Below are 17,877 nucleotides of genomic sequence, written 5' to 3' on the forward strand. Positions count from 1 at the left end.
TGTGGCAACATTCAACAGACGATGGAGATTCTTCTGGCATGAAGTCCATGGCTACAGTTCCCATCATTTCTGCTGCTGCTTCACTCATCAGTGTGGCTGTGATAACCTGTGGTTACAGCCTGAGGAGAAATCCTCGCAGGTGAAAACTTTTACTGACGCACTTAAACTCATGAAATGACCCTTTGAAATCACTTGAGCACATTACTGCATACAGCAGCCACTGTGGTGTTCAAAGTATCTCATAGGTTCTTTTAAAACACCACACATTAGTTGTAGACATAGCTAGTCTTGTTTTTGAGGTATTTTTCACCCCATGACCTCTGATGTTTTTATCCTAACAGAGAAAACAGATCAGGTCTAACTAACTTAACAGGATCTGAAACTCGCCAGATGTTTGTGAGTTTTCCATAGTTCTGTTTTACACTTAATTGTGCCGAGGCTGCAGTGCATTATGTCTGTGTTTTAAGCTGCACTTTAATTAAATGTAAATGACAGTGTAAATTGTTGTTTAGGACAAAGAGGACCGCTACATGAGCCTTCATCGGCAAAACATCGATGTCTACCAAACTATCTCCTCCGGTCGCCTTCATCATGATGCTGAGGCCGCTGCATGTCACAGTCATGTACAATAATAATCAGAGATGGAGTTTTTACCCTGACTACATAATCTATAAAACTATGATGCTAGACATGCTATCTATAAAAGACACTGACATTTTAACTTGCCAGCATCATGTGTACTGTTAGTTTGTTTTGCACTGAAAAAAGAGAAAAATATTAACGTCCAGTAAAACTTGTAATTATGTTGTGAATGAATTGCCTTAATTCATGGCTTTTAACACCATTTAATTTCTGTTTTTTATCTGGTTTTAACGTTGAAAATCCTGCCACTTGGCTCTGTGGCCTCTGCCACCATTATGGTTTTTGCTATACTGGTCCACTTGATAGTCATATTTGATGATGATTTTACTTTATTTTGAGTCATTAGAATCAGAACGGGGGTCAGGAAAGAAGAAAAAAGATAAGCTGGGGAGAAAGTTAACAGAAGAAGAGGGAAAAATAGAGAAGAAGAGAAATAGATGGAGAGGAAGAGAGAAAAAATACTGAAAATCTATTTCATCATCTGCTGAAAAACACAAGGAAAAACCAACACAGTGGGGAACCCACAGCAACAACCAATAATATGCAGTAAGTAGGCTAGTAAGTAGTAGTAAATAATAGATATTAAATGTTACTGAGCAGTAAATGGGCCCAGAGGGCCGAGACCTGAGGGCACCCCACCCGCAGCACAGGCCCAACAGAGCCAGGGGGCCGGGCCCCACCGAGCAGCCGCCCAGAGTGAGCCACTAAACACAGAGAACCACTAATGCACTGTGGGTGGGGGCACCAGCTACTGGCAGGAAGTGTGGTGGGGGGAAATAATACGTGACTATTTTTATGTGGAGTGGAATTAAACTGCCATAGAATATGCTTGTGGTGGATTTGACTCAACACAAGCGTATTGTCAAAGTGTTCTTTGGCATGCATCGAGGCAGTTTCTCAGATACTGAAGTGACTTGAGCAGAGCCAGTTAAAGCCTACTGTGCTTGAGTGGGCAGCTCAAGTTTCCACGTGGAAGGTTTAGTGAGACAAAGACAGGAAGTTAAAGCTGCTGACTAATAATCTGCAGGTTCCTGATTTGAGTCTCTGTTAAGAGGATGGTGTCTCTGAGATAATTGCTTTTGTGCATCGATAAATAAACAGGGAAATAAATGAATAGAAAAAAGCATCCGAGCGGATGTGCACCGACGGTGTGCCCACTGGTCTTAAAGTGCCTTTGCACCCCTTACCATTTATGGAGGTCCCATTTGGGCACATTGGCATGGACCTATAGTGTACATGGATGTTGCTTTGTATTAGTTCTGGTATATTATACAACACAATAACATGATGCAGTGCTGCTGTGCACCATTTCTGCAAAGAGTGTGGTGCAAGCAAGGAAGATAAGATAACTCTTGCACAGTCATACCTAGTACAATAATACAACAAAATTGGAAACTGTCCCACGATAACACAATCATTTAGATACAATATTGGACTTTGTTTACATGTAACTGCACAAATAGAATTTAGAAATGTAATTATTGACAAGAGTGAACAACCACTTATAATGTAATCTACAGCTGTGACCAAACAGCTAGATAGAGAATCAGAAGTGTTGTTTTCTACAAAGTTTGCTGTCTCAGTGAGAGTCATATGTCATATCATTTCAAACAGTGGCGATCCAGAAATGTTGTACAAACGAGTAAGACTAACTATAGACTTTAGCCAAAGTTGTTAAGTTAGCTAAAGAGTTGGGATTGTGTGTAAGGCATAAATAAACCTAAAATGCAATGTTTTGGACGTTCTTTGGCACATTTCCCTACTGTAGGGGTCTCTGCAAGCATACGGGGCTCTGAGAGGGAACGAGATGACAACGAGGAATTCTACTGGAAATAGGGTTGCCAACTTCCTGAAAAATAAATAAGGGACACCTCGTGGCCAGGGCCAGGCGACCCAGTTGTCTTCACCCTTCCCAGTGTGGTGAATTTTCTAGCTCTTTTTTTTAACCATTTGACTTGAAGTTGATTTAAGTAGATATGTTCTACTTAAATCCTATTCTATTCTTTGTGATATGAACACATGTGAAACAAATGATCATTTAGCCATTTTTTTGTAGCTCAAAATGACAACATTAACACAGTAAAACAGGTCTCTTTCTTAAACAGAAGCCTGTCATGCTTAACTTTTGAGAATATAAGTAAATCTTTCTTTAAAAGAACTCTGTCCTGCTTAACTTAAAATAATAGAAAACAATAGAAAGAAAAATATTCTTGTAACAGTGCACATTTAGTGCATTTAGTACAATTGGCTTCAGTTGAGGTATTATTTCAGCTTTTCTAATGCTAATCAGCTGCTCCTGTTTGTAAACCCGCCTGTTCCCATGATTATGCATCATAACTCATCATCATTATTCATCTATGTATTACTTTTATGTATTAGTCATCTATTTGTTGTAATCATCTATCCTTGCAGTTGTTTATTACACAAAATAAATTATATTATCACACTTCTGGCCACATAGCGCTGATATTGACTGCACATGCCCATATTAACTTTTTCCAGCCAGGTGTTTTCCTTTTCCCATTCTTCCCTTTCTCTGAGGGGAACAAACATTGCTGCTCTAATGCTGGGCTCACACTGTGCGGTTTTAGGCCCATTTTGAGCCGATTTTTGAGTCGTGCGACCGTTTTGGTGATCGGACCGTTTTTTGGCCTTCGTCGTGCGTCGTGTAGTATACGTGGGGTAACGAGAAGCGATTAACACCTCGAGCAGCTCCCGATCATCAATCGCTCGTGAGCCGCTCACACTGCTCACGCGCAAACACGTAAACGTCGGTGAAAAAGACGGAGCAGCACGGCTGTGCAGCGTGTGATCTGGACACAAGCAATGGAGGCACAACTTGTAGAACTTTGGAAAGCTCATCCGAGCCTTTTCGATGTGGCATTTTTGGGGTGCTTTGGTTCATTTTTGGGGTGCTTTGGTTCATTTTTGGGGTGCTTCAGCACTTACTTACTTTTTTTTGACAATATTTCCTGTTTGTGTGACACACTACTAAAAATATAAAAGGCAGAACTTGGTTGAGAGGTAACATTTTAACAACAAAAGTATCCATAATATTTTTTAATATTTTGTAATAATTTATTTGTAATAATTTATTCTGTTTCAGGAGTGTTTTTATGCATCTGTATTATATTATACAAACACATTAAAAGTGAATCTCTGTCCAAAATATGCACTCAGTTTACTTCTTTCTCACTATGAGCATCATTCATTATTCTCCTCCAGTAATTAAGGTTAGGATATGTATTTTTTTTATTCCAATCCATTCTTCTTTGGCAGCATTTAAATAACCTTGATCAGATTTGATGGTTTTGTTACAGACTTTTCAAAAAAGTGTTTTGCTTTTCTTTCACAAATGTGGGATTAAATTGTTAAAAAGTACAAAACAGTGATGTCATGTTTTGTGACGAGGACCCAGGCACAGAGAGACTTGATGGATTTAATAATCTTTTGATTTAATAAAGAAATTTGCAGACTTGCACAGAGATGGTAAAATTATGATGACTGATAAAGGAGGCGAAGACAACAGACGATGAGGACAGGGAGGATGCAGGGACAGAGACGGGGAAGAAGTCTCATTGTGACGAGTAAAGTGTATCTTGGCTGGCTGGGCAGCTCTCTGGGTGCTCAGCCCCCCGAAGCTCTGATCCTAGAATCCTCCCTGAATTGTGTTAATACAGTATGTCAACATGAAAGCATAACTGTACAGGGTGGGCCAGTTATATGGATACACCGTAATAACATAGGAATGGTTGGTGATGTTAAAGTCCTGTTTGTGGCACATTAGTATATGTGAGGGGGCAAACTCCTCAAGTTCGGTGGTGACCATGGTGGCTATTTAGAAGTCGGCCATCTGATACCAAATGATACCAAACAAGGCAAAGTAAATAATTTTTAAAGGTAAATGTAGAGGAAACATCAAAAGTTGTCACGGCTGGGGCAGCAGTCGTGTGGTGGAGTGAATGAGGACCAAGATGCAGACGGCGGTGGAGATGCGAGTGGAGATTTATTTACAGTGAAAATAACAAAGGTGAGGGAAGAAGTGAACATCAACCTAAACTGGGAAGAACTAACAGACAAAGCAGAAAACATGAGGGCAGCAGGGAAACACAGAGATGACACGAAGAAGGCAGAGAGACGTGGAGAAACACCGATGGACACGGAGACTTTTCACCTGTTCCTTTTGTTTGAAGTGGCCGAACTTGGCCACAGTAGGACGTGGTCTCCCGGTCGCAGCCCGCATGGGGCCGATGCGATGCACTCTATCAAAGGCGATGTTCTTCACCGTGTCCTCCAGCAGCTTCAGGTGGGTTTTGATGAAGGTTTTGCACTCTGAGCCTTCTTCATCACAAGATCCTGGAAGCACTGATCAATGTAATCTTGGAGAGCCTCTAAACTCTCCCCGTTGTTCTCCAGGGTGTTGGAGATGATTTAGACAAATATTGTTAGTTAGAAGACTATTGATAAGTGTATTTGGTAATACTGAAGCTTAAAGGAATTTGTTCAATTCTAAACTACCATTCGCTTTAATTTTCCGCCAAAATCTCCGGCGTCTGACGTCAGTTACAACATGAGTCGCTTACCTCTGACACTCTGAAGTCACATTGAGTTTTCCTCACTGACTGTTTCAGACAGGATTGTGGGAGCAACACAAAAAGCAGCTTCAGCTGGAAACACACAGTTTAGTGTCTTTGCTGCTCGCTTTAAGTCACAATAAACAGGAAACTCATTGTGTCTCATGTCAGAATCACTCATATACAGGACAGGAAGAGGCGGAGCTTATTTCCTGCAGGGAGCGGTTAGCAGTCTGTGTCTTTCTCATTTCTGACTCCTAAAGAGCTGAAAAACACAGGCTGTTATTGGCTGGCTGACACTGGGATTAATGTCCTTGAAGCCAGCAGTCTTTAATGTCCAGGTTCAGAACGGGCAGGTGAAAAACAGTCCTTTATGTCCTCTGATGTTCAATAAACTGTCCTGATTACTGAGGGAGCAGAGAAAGTGTCTCCATCACTCACCACAGCTGGATGCTCTGAAATCCTGGAATCCAGCTGTGGAGAGGAGCGGCGGCGGCGTGGACGCAGTTTAGTAATCAGGGAACGGGAGAGGAGGGAAACACAGCTGGGACCAATTACACACACGAGACAGGAAACAGTAACACAGGACTGTCAAAGTAAAACAGGAAATATAACACAGAGTCCAAAGTAAGGAGACGTGGGACACAGTGAAGACACAGAAACAGAAACCAGAACTATAATCACAAAACAAACTCAGAAACATAAAGAGTGAATCAGCTGATTCAGTGTTTGTGACAAAAACATGGATCCTGGTTAATAACTTTTATTTGTTTGTTTCTGTATTATTTTGTGTATCGTTCTTATGAGCTGTTGTTTTTTCAGTGAAATATTATTTCATTGTTTTAAGCTTTTTGTTGACTTTGAAGTGCTTAAGTTGATATTTTTGAACATTTAATTTGTTCGATTATTGTCGAGTCGATAAAACTGTCAAACGCACAGCTGCTTCCAGCACGGCCGGAGGAGAGGTGGCCGAGCAGACGCACAACACACACAGCTCACAGGTTTGCATTTCTAGATATTGCAGATGTTGCAGAAATTGAGAGTAAAGAACTCAGAGATCCAGCGCTGTCTCCTGCCCCTTATTTATACACCACAACACAACGACAGGCGTAACTCACACAAACGGGTAACATGAGGCTCAGATGCTTTGTACGTGTTCACATATACTGGACACAGAATGATGAAGATGGAGCTGCAGGAAGGAGGAAAAGAGGAAAAACACAGAAAAGATTCACAGATGTGGTGAAAAAGGACACGACAGCTTCTGTTTGTTAGTTTGGTTTTCTTTATTTGGTAAAGATTCAGAAATAAAGAGAAGATCACATGTTTGAATATTATATTAACGTTCTGTAATTACAACAAGTTGTAAAATCTTTCCAGAGTGAGACAGAGACTGTGCAGAGACTGTAGAAGGACAGAGCAGCAGCAGAGCAGTCCAGATACACTGATGATCCTCTGTCAGATCCAGAGGGACACACAGGGCTGATGCTGGACTCTACATTGTGTCTGACAGTGGAGCTGTTCTCAGAGCAGTTCACTCTGCAGCACTGACAGTCATCTGCACTTCATTCCTCTGTCAGTCACTGCTGGATGAAGCTCTCCTCTCCACCTCCCAGTAACATGGCCCAGTCAGAGCGTCTCTACACACAAGCTGCTGCTGCTTCAACCTCTCTGGATCATCAGGACACAGCTGCTCCTCTCTCAGCACACACACCGTCCTGTTTACCATCATCAGCTCCACCTGCAGAGAGAAGGAGGAAGAGCAGAGGGGATAAACGAGTGTTTCCAGAGACTCTTCATCAGCTGTCAGTCAGTGATGCAGCACATCCAGTATAAAGAGCAGCAGGGACGTCAGTGCTGGGACTGTACTAGGACTCATTGTTGCTTCACTTTTTCTAATCTTTGGATTTTTATTGAAGTTGCTGAAAATGTTTTTCCCTCCTAGTTTGAGTTTGCACTTTCATTCATTAGAAGAACCTTGGTGTGTCCACTCTGAGCTCTGTAGGAACCCCAACAACAAGCCCAACAATCCAGATGGACGGTTCCAGCTGTTAACTGGAGGAATTCCATCCAAACATCTGCTCTCACTAAATTCTTCCTCACCTACAGACTGTGTTCTTCACTGCTTTAAACTTGGAAATCAATGCAGTCATTGGTCTGCGTGCTGCTTTGTTCAGAGAGCTGATTGGCTGTTGACAGTGTTTGATCAGAGCGTGTCAGCCGTTACTATGGTGACCATAAAGGTGAGAAACAGGAAGTGTTTGTGTCCAATCCTGAAGCCTGTCACCGTTCTCCTCTCACAGCTTCACTGAGAAGCTGCAGCTTTACAGGAAACACTGGATCTTTGTTTCATACTGACTGTGTTTAGTACAATACTGCTGACAGCACCACCCACTCACTCCATCACTCTACTGACCTCAGAGTCTCCAGTCTGTAGTCTGGACTCTGCTGAAGATCAGACAGCTGCTTCACATCTGGATCCTGCAGGTTGTTAAAGTCCAGGTCCAGCACTCTCAGATGGGAGGGGTTGGACTTCAGTGCTGCTGCCAGATAATCACAGCTGATCTTTGACAAACCACAGCCCTTCAATCTGTATAAAGAATGAAAGATGTAAGTTTATTAGACAAAGTGCTTGAAATCATTCAGTGTTTCATCATCTGTTCAGAGCTGAAGAAGGTTCAGAATGTAGAAGTTTAGAAAATGGAAACTCCAAACAGCTGAAGCCAACAGGAAGCAGCTTCAAACAGGAAACTGTGCAGAGTTTCAGACTATATGTCCTGATGCAGCCAGTTGGATTTTGGAGATTTGAATCTCTGTTCTGTGACTAAGTCCTTGAATCATTTCTTCCAGTTGGTCCAATAAGACAGACTAAGTATTGGACATGTGTTGTGGCTCCATCAGGGGAGCTTCTAAATGTGATGTGATGGCCCCTCTGGGTCTGTCAGGTCACAGCACTGAAGAGAGCTCAAACTGGGCACACAGTTGTTCCAGTCTGGACCAAAGACTCTATACTGGGACTGAGGGACTGCTTTGACTGCACCCACTGGGACTTTTTAAAGGCTCATGTTCTCACTTAGATCATCGATTTCTACTGACATTTCTTTCTGGGAAAAATGGAGATTACTTTGCAAACAGGAAGTATTTTCCCCAATAAGCAGCCCTGGATTAGTAAATCACTCCAACATGTTCTCAGGCAGAAGAAGCTGTCTTGTTATGAGGGAGAGAAGAAAAAGATTGAGGCACAGAAACCTGTTGAAAGAGAGATAAAGCAGCTAAAATCAGGTGTAAAAGTAAAGCAGAGGATGAGCTGAATAAAGGACACTCAAGGCTGGCTTGGAAAGGAATGAAGTCCATGGTGGGGATGCAGAACAAGGAGCAAAGATGAATGTGATGCTGAATCAGCAGAAGACTTGGACTCATTTGATTCCAGCTTTGATATCATTGATTTCAATGAAGAGCTTTGTGATTGTAGCAAAGGGCTGGTAGCTCTGAGAGTCCCACTGATGAGGTGTTTGTGTGGAAATCTCTTAGTGGGACCAAAGAGAGAAAAAGCCCTGGTCCTGATGCTGTGGGAGGGAAATGATTGAAGTGTGCTGTGAGGAACTGACTGGGAGATTTTCACACATTTTCCAGTCCTCCTTGGAACAACAGGAAGTTCCCAGCATATGGAAACAAAGGTTAAGTGTCCTATGGCACTCAGTGATGATGGTGCTGTGGCCCCACCACCTCCACCTCTTTGTAAAGGAACTAACTGTAATCTGAAGCTTCAAATGGAACTAAGACTTCCTCCACTAGGTGGCAGTGTCTGATGAGAAAGTGTTAGTGGAGCTGGCCTGGAGTCAGAAACAGGAAGATGCAGGATTTGGGCTGAAATGGGCAAAAGTGGTTAGCACTAGTGCCTTAGAGCAAGAAGGTTGTAGGTTGAAGCTTGTTGGTCAGCTGGGCCTTTCTGTGGAGGTTGGATGTTCTCCCACAGTCCAATGAAATGCTGCTTAGGTTCATTGGTGCTTCTACATTGGCTGTAGGTGTGGATGTGAGGGAGTGCTTCTCTGTCGCTCTCTGTTGGCCCTGTGATGGACTGCTCACCTGTGCAGGTGGACCACGCCTCTTGCCCTATGACAGCTAGGGCACAGGCTGCAGCCCTGTGAGCCTAAGCTGAATAAACAGTTAGCAAAAATGATCCATAGATGGCCTGAAATCCCCCAGTTAGCAGTTTGGTAGATAGCTATGACATGCTAATCCCATCCAGCAGCTGTATTCTACCTGTAAGCTGATCCCTGCTGAGCCAAAGCACTTTTTCATATACAAATTACAACCTTTAATAGAAACCTATTGGTCAGCATCTTATTAGCCTGCTGTTAGCTTCATTCCACAGAAAACTGAGAGAAACTAACAGAGTTGATAAAGAATAAAGAGAAATGTGCTGATTTAAAGCCTTTGAAGTGCTTCAGATGATCTCTGTCCACTTCTGTCCACTCATTCATTCATGTAAGCTTTCTAATGCAGCTTTGATCTTCACAGTCTGCTTGATGAAACTCATTCTAACCCTGAATGTCAGAGTGTTCCTGCTTCTCTTTCCCATCATTCATGCTGGCAGTGGAGGAGATTTGGATGTTGGACTGTGTTTTGGATGATGTGTGTATGTTTGTGTTGGACTGCTGTCTGTAAAGCAAACGCACATTTTGCTTTGGATTTCAGTGTCAGACAGACTTTAAGGTGCAATGAAGAGTTTGAGAGTTTCACAGTGAATTTTCCACTGGAGGATTTTTCTTCTTCTGTGAAGGTTTGAAATGTGAACATTGTTCTGCTGCAGTCAATGGACTAAACCAGAGAAGAAGAAAACAGACTTTACCATGAAGATCCTCAGTGTGGATCAGTATAATATCAGCCTGATGTCTGCAGTTTAGTGTCAGCACAACTTTCACATCATATTCATCTCAGCACAACTAAAACATGCTGACTGACCTCAGAGTTTCAAGTTTACATCCTGGACTCTCCAGGAAACCACACAGATGCTTCACTCCTGGATCCTGCAGCTTGTTGTTGAAGCTCAGGTCCAGCTGTCTCAGATGGGAGGGGTTGGACTTCAGTGCTGCTGCCAGATAATCACAGCTGATCTCTGACAAACCACAGCTCCACAATCTGTATAAAGAATGAAAGATGTAAGTTTATTAGACAAAGTGCTTGAAATCATTCAGTGTTTCATCATCTGTTCAGAGCTGAAGAAGGTTCAGAATGTAGAAGTTTAGAAAATGGAAACTCCAAACAGCTGAAGCCAACAGGAAGCAGCTTCAAACAAACACAACAAGAGAAAAAACTCTGAATGTTTCACATTAAAGTCGTACATTTCTCATAAAAACAGGACAAAGACTTGAAAAAGTCGTGTTTTTCCTTCCAGGAACCACATGGCTTCACTTATAAAGGTGAAGTGTGAAAGAAATGGACATATTTGAAGTCCAACACCTTTTTCCAGTCACATTATTAAAGCAGACAAACTACAAGCTCATTTTCATTCCAACAAGTCATCTTCTGACCTGGACTAACAACACTGGTCTCTATGTGCAGCTGGCTGTGAGACCAGTGCTCAGGGAGCGTCTACAAAGTGCAACACTGAAAGAACATCACACACTCATTTGCTTCCAGCACTTTCACACAAACATCTACTGTCATTATTGTCACCAAACTCTGTGGATCCTTTATTGCAAATTCAAATGGGATCAAATGGTCAGACAAAAGAGGGTTATGAGGAAATATGATGAAATGTTGTGTATTAGCAGCAACTTATTGAATCATTTTCCTCAGAAACCAAACAAAATGATTGACAAACATGTTTTTACAAACTCAGTGTTGGACTTGGATCAGCAGGATAAGCTGATGTTTAAAGGCATTTGAGTCTCGCTGTATGAGAGTCCAGTTCTTACTCAATATTTATGGATGATGTTCTTTCAGTGTTGCACTTTGTTTGGCACAAAATGAAATTATTTGGCCTCTCAGATGCTTTTAGAGATTCCCAAATGACTGATGATGACATCTCTGGGGTCTGATTGATAGAAAAAAAATCTCTTTGAGACCTTTTGTAACTGACAAACTCTTCATCTGCTAACAACACTGAGTTGAATCTCCATGGCTGATAGTTGGAGCAGGCATCAGGAATACACATTGAAAAAACAAGAGGAGAAATCACCAGAGTCTTATAATCACATTCTGTAACTAAAGGGAGACGTTTTTCTATACAAATATATGTTTTATGGACATTAGAAAAAAAGAGTGTTGACGTGAAGCAGGATTATGAAATCTCCATACATCAGCCAGCCCATAATTATCAAGAAAGCTCTGAATGACGCATGCTGACTTTGGACTAAGTGTACTTTTGTGTGAACTGTGGTCCATAGCAGATAATGAGCAGTTTAGGTCTCCCTCAAAGATGATATTGTGTGATGACATATTGGGGAGCCGCGCAAAGACATTAGTGAAAAATCTGTGATCGTCCCAATTAGAGGCGTAGATATTTGCTAAGATCAAAGGAAAACCATAAACTATATTTTCTGCACTTAAAATCCTGTAATTTTCTCATAAATCGACAGTGCGCCTTATGGATGAATTCTGGTTGTGCTTACTGACCTCGAACCGATTTTATGTGCTACACGGCGCTCAGAAACCTTTCAAAAGATGTTTTGGTACGACTTTGCTCAGTTACGAGGCCGCACCGCTTGATGGATTGTTGGAGCATTACAGCTACGAGGAGCCTCGCGGAGTGATACGTACTCTGCTTCAACGTAATATTACTGTATTGAGTGTGTATAAGGACCATAAATGGCACCTGTAAGAGACACGGTTACAAAGAGGGTTTCAAACTCCAGGCTGTCAGTCACGCAGTAGAACCTGGGAACAGAGCAGCTGCTTGTTATTATGCTCAGCGTCTGTTTACATTTTGACTGCACGATTGTGAGCTTTTTGTTATGCACAAAAACAACATTGTTTTCTTTTATTTATGGAGCATTATTATTTAATAAATGCTGATCATTTATTCCTGAGTAATTGTTTCATGTACATCTACGCTGTATGTTAATAAATGTGCCTGTGTGAGATTTGGGACACAGCTTTGACTAAGAACTCTCTTTTTGTTCGAACTTTCTGGCTTTAAAAATATCGAGATATATATCGTATATCGCCATCCAGCTAAAGAATATCGAGATATGAACTTTGGGTCATATCGCCCAGTCGTAATATTGCAATAGGTTGTCCGTTAAACTCAAGCGGGGCTTGGGCCCTGGCACGGCGTAGCCACACAATCCTGGTAGTAGTGACGCTCGGCAATGACGGCGTGCGGGTCACCAGCTGGCTTTCTCAGGATAGGGCTCCTGTGTGAGCGGTCGACAATAACGTCTTTATCCATACCCAGCACTTCACGTAGTAGCACGGATACGGCCGTGGAGGAGCTCGAGTCCAGGCCCTCTGGGATCCCTATGATGTGGATGTTAGCTCTCCGCTTCCTGCCTTCATCACATTTATCCTTCAGGTCAGACAGCTCCTCCTTCATACTCTCTACTGTAGACTGCAGGGTGGTCACCTCATCGCTCCACATTGACAGCCCATCCTCAGCTTCTTTCACTCTAACCTTTACTCCATCAACTTCGCCGCACGTCGCCGCCATGCTGTTAGCGATCTCATTTCTCAGTCCTTGCACGTCAGCCCTTATATTGTCAAAATCTTCTTTCAATGCATTTCTGACTTCTTCTTTTAACAGCGTACTAATGTCCTCTTTAATGGATTGAAGAAGCTCCAGTTTTAGAGCAGTAGGATCCACATCACGCGCGTCTGTTGAGTCTGCTCTTCAGCGGCCGTAGAGCTGGACGCTGCCCTTTGGCCATCATCGATACTCTCGCCCGAGATCGCACCGGGGCTAAAATATTCACCTGCTCAGCTGTTTTTGATCAGTTTGAGCCTGTGTGGTTTGATCAGGTGGAGGAACGATGTGATGCTATAAAGACATCATCTTGTCCAAATGAAGTTGTTCCAACACGCGTTTAAAAAGATTTTAAAGGTTGTCGGTTCCGACATCTTAGCGATTTTTAACAGCAGTCTTAGTTCAGGTGTTGTACAGCCTGTTTTAAACATGCTGTTGTACAGCCTGTACTAAAAACCTGATCTGGATCCTCTGTCCGCTCAAACTTCAGGCCTATTTCAAAGCTTCCCTTCCTGTCGAAGATTTTGTAAAAGATTATATTTGTTCAGCTGCAATCTGTTGTAAAGGTTTCAGTCTGGTTTTAAAGCTCTTCACAGCACTGAAACTGCACTTTGAAAAGTTCTTAATGATCTTTTATCAGCCACTGATCAGGAGACTCCGCTGTGCTTTTGGATCTGACCGCTGCCTTGACCACAGCATCTTGACCTCACCATTGGAGCATGGTGGCATCAAGGGCGCTCTATTAGACTGGTTCAGCTCTTTTATTAAATCGCATTATTACATTTGGGGCTTATATTTGACGGCAATTTGAAAAACAGCTGAGCTCAGTTGTACAGCGGTCTTTCTTCAAACTGAGGCTTTTATCTAAGGTGAGATCATTTCTATCTTTTAAAAACCTTGAACGGGCGATCCACGTTTTCATGACGTCCCAGCTGGATTATTGTAACTCCTTATATGTTGGAGTTAGTGGGACCTGCCTGGCAAGACTGCAGCTGGTCCAGAAAGCTGCAGCTCGTCTTCTGACACAAGCTCAAAGACATTTATCGTCCCAACAACCACATATACGCTGGTCCCTCGCTGTAACACAGTTCACCTTTGGCGGCCTCGCTGTTTCGCTGATCTTTTTTGTGCAATTTTGCATGTTTTTGTTTTTTACAGCACGTTGTGTTCTGCGTCCTGATTGGCTGACAATGGTCTACAGCCAATCTCGTGCCGTGTCTCCTGTACAGTACAGAATGTGTTCAAATTTACAGCAGTGTGACTCTGCAGTGCTGCACTGTATGTTTGTACGTTTTGTCCCAACAAACAACAATGATGACGAGACGTTTTGCACCTGTGGTAGCAGCCAAAGGCAGAGGAAGATGCTGACCATCATAGTTTCAACAAGGAGGCAAAAAGGTTGTAACTGTCCACAACAAGAACATCGTAAGGATGGAGTCAGCTTTGGCTTTGTGGCTCAGTGACCGCAGGAAAAAGAACATCGTGCTGGACACCAACATTATCTGCAGAAAAACTCAAAAGCTTTATGAAACTTTACCTGACAGCGAGGAGCCCAGGCCATGGACGAGTGCTCCTCACACAGAAGCTCATTTAATGCCAGCAAAGGCTGATTTGACACGTTTCAGAAACACTTTGCTTTCACTCTTTAATAATGAACTTATTTTTCTATGAAGGTTTGAACTTTGTTTAAACAAGAGAGAAAAGTGTGAAAATGTTCATGCCTGTCTGAGAAAAGTGTAGAAAGTGTGCAGTGAGGGTTTAACTGCCTTAAAACTTCTATAATACTTGTAAAACATAAAGCTGCTACTTCATTCTGAGACTTATTTTTAGAACGTAACTCGATAAACGAGCGACCGCAGTAATGTATTGTGTTTATTTTGAAAACTCTCAACAGGATCTTCAGATTTATTTTGAAAGCTTTATCTGGAAAACACAAACACATAAGCAGGAAACAAAGAGCGTGATATGAAACGATAGACGTTTTCATATGGTCATCATATATACATCGTTCTATCAAACAGCCCCAGCTCCTGCTGTCAGTCTCTGTAAATCTGCTCTTAAAACACATTTGTATTCACTGGCTTTTAATACAGCATGAGAGTTATTTGATATTTGATGTGTGATATTAATATTAGGAGTTATTTTAATAGTTATCTTGGATTCTTGTACAGCACTGTGGTCAACGCTGCTGCTGTAATTAATGTGCTATAAACACATAAACAATCTGCAGTTAAACATCCAAAACTAAAGATGTGATCGCTGCCTTTAGAAAATGTGCTGATGCACAAGATATCAGCTCCATTAAGGTGGAATGTGGCCGTGTTAGAAACATGTTGGAAGAAGTTTGAAGCTGAAACTGTGAAGCTGAGAGTGAAAGAGCTCCAGCGTCTGTCACAGGAAACTTTCTTATTTCCACACTGATGAAAGCATCAAGCTTTGATTTCCTGCTGCTTTTATTGAGTCACCCTGTGAAACTGAGCCACAGCTGAACCAGCATCCCTGTACAGCAGACACTTACAGCGCTTGGCTGCTTCCATTGGACCCTCTGCACAGAGCTTCAGTTTCCTCTTCTGGTCCCAAAGTGCAGAACAACAAGGTTTCAAACAGCTTCGTTCCAGCAGCATCAGCCACAGACATGCAGAGAGAATCCTTTGGTTGTGTTGTGTGTTTGCATATCTGCTGTGTTGCTTTGTGAGGATGGATCATCTCCTGCATCTCCAGATAAACAAGCTGGACCTGAACCTGGTAGCTTCACTTAGAAGACACTTGTGACGGGAACGTGTGAGAAGTTTTGTGCAGACAAGTTTGGATTTAGAGTGTGGGACGAGCTCTCCACAGTCTTTGTGGAGATCCACATTCTGCATACTGCCTGTGAGAAGCTGCAGACATTTGTCCTCCAAATCCACTGAGCAGCTGCTCGTGGTGGTATTAGCTTCATGTGTGCGTGTTAGCATGAAGCCTCGGTCACACTCTGCTGTGGACACGGTCACGGACAGCTGGACGCCTGATGGACGAGTCGTCCTTCCTGTTAAACTTCTTTGAGCATGAGAAGAGCATGAGAAGCTCAGTGGACACTGTTCAGGGTTTTAACTCTCGCTTTCACTTCAGCTTCACCAACAACAGCACAAGCAGAGCAGCCCACTGCCTGCATGGCTGGGACAGCGCCCCCTGGTGACTGTAAACCACTACAACATGTAGACGGCCGTCTGCAGGCTGGATGTAGCACCACCGCAGAGACGTGCTGCAGCTCTGTTTAGTTACCCAGCTGACAGCAGAGGCTGTAGTTTACTGTTACCAACATGGAAAACTGAAGCTTCACCAGCTGGAGCTACAGAGCTGGAGAACAAAGGAGACTGAGAGGCCAGAATGATGTGGGAGGAAACATCAAGAGCCTGTTTGAAAGGAGACACATGTGGATGCTGTGCCAGTCTGTGGTCTGTCAGAAGTCAGCTGAGTCACACTGCAAGAAGCTGCAGAATCTCAGAGGAGGAGATTTGGAAGTGTTTGTGGGACAAACTGGACTCAAAGAAAGAAGATGTTTGTGAAGTCTTTGGTGGAGGTGAGCAGTGTGAAGCAGAACACATGCAGATGAATCAGGAGGGAACAAACTGAGTGGGCGGAGCTGCCTGAGCCCCGCCCACACAGACACAGCTCCTCTCTGGAGCTAAACTTCTGCTTCATCTCCGCCTCTTTTCTTCATCCTCCACCTCTCTTTTCTCTTCTTCAGTGTTCTGCAGCCACGGAGCCTCACAGCCGTTAGCACGCCCATACCTGAGCAGCTAGCATTACCCAGCATGCCGTGCAGCAGTGTCAGTTTGTAAATGTGCAAGAATTCCTGCTCTAAACTGTTTCACAGAGTGCTGTGTGCCGTGACCTTTGACCTGCTAAAGACAGTCAGCTGTGGATTATTCATTGTTGTGTCTGATACTTAGAACTGTGAGGAAGAAGCTACACAGTTAATCAGGGTCCCCTCTCTCTTAATCAGGAAAGGTGGGCAGGCCGCGTGTGGGCCGCGGGCCATACGTTGAATATCACTGTTTGAAATGTGAACATTATTCTGCTGCAGTCAATGGACTAAACCAGAGAAGAAGAAAACAGACTTTACCATGAAGATCCTCAGTGTGGATCAGTATAATATCAGCCTGATGTCTGCAGTTTAGTGTCAGCACAACTTTCACATCATATTCATCTCAGCACAACTAAAACATGCTGACTGACCTCAGAGTTTCAAGTTTACATCCTGGACTCTCCAGGAAACCACACAGATGCTTCACTCCTGGATCCTGCAGGTTGTTCTCAGTTGAAAAAGAGGAGGAGTCATTACTCAGGTCCAGCTGTCTCAGATGGGAGGGGTTGGACTTCAGTGCTGCTGCCAGATAATCAAGGCCAATATCTGACAAACCACAGCCCACCAATCTGTATAAAGAATGAAAGATGTAAGTTTATTAGACAAAGAGCTTGAAATCATTCAGTGTTTCATCATCTGTTCAGAGCTGAAGAAGGTTCAGAATGTAGAAGTTTAGAAAATGGAAACTCCAAACAGCTGAAGCCAACAGGAAGCAGCTTCAAACAAACACAACAAGAGAAAAAACTCTGAATGTTTCACATTAAAGTCGAACATTTCTAACAAGAGTGTTTTAAAGACAGCGTCACTGATGATCATCTTCTGCCCAGTAAAACTTTGGTTTTCCTCATGTGAGTGTTAATGATGCACAAAGACTGTGAGTGCAAAGAGGGAGCGAGGAGGATGACAGAGATGGTACAGGAGCATCAAGAACCCGGCGAGGAAATGAGCAGAAGGACTTTGGAGCCTGTTGGATTGAAGCTTTCACAGAGACGTGTTTGACTGGACACCACCAGGACAGACTTTTAATCCCAGCATTTGGATGAGCTTTCTGTCTTTATGTTCACAAATGATGCTGTAACTCTGTGACTGCCCTGGAACTGTCAGCAGTGTGGTTTCGTCCTTTTGAC

The 17,877-nt window shown here is 42.9% G+C and overlaps 1 protein-coding gene across 2 annotated transcripts in view; it reads right to left on the minus strand.

Annotated features, from left to right (window-relative positions):
• LOC112432436 (protein NLRC3) overlaps positions 1-17,877 on the minus strand; it is a 3,307,575-nt gene that overhangs the window by 362,339 nt on the left and 2,927,359 nt on the right. The window contains exons 4-5 of one of the 2 annotated variants that reach the window (XM_076881159.1): positions 7,633-7,806; positions 6,507-6,957 (exon numbers count right to left, since the gene is read on the minus strand). The exons of the other annotated variant lie outside the window; for it this stretch is intronic. Coding sequence (XP_076737274.1) covers positions 6,948-6,957; positions 7,633-7,806 — 184 coding nt within the window. The 3' untranslated portion in view covers positions 6,507-6,947. Of the gene's footprint in view, positions 1-6,506; positions 6,958-7,632; positions 7,807-17,877 lie in introns of those variants that run through there. 2 annotated transcript variants of the gene reach the window in all.

The sequence above is a fragment of the Maylandia zebra genome, unplaced genomic scaffold (assembly GCF_041146795.1).
Source record: "Maylandia zebra isolate NMK-2024a unplaced genomic scaffold, Mzebra_GT3a scaffold03, whole genome shotgun sequence".
Taxonomy (NCBI): domain Eukaryota; kingdom Metazoa; phylum Chordata; class Actinopteri; order Cichliformes; family Cichlidae; genus Maylandia; species Maylandia zebra.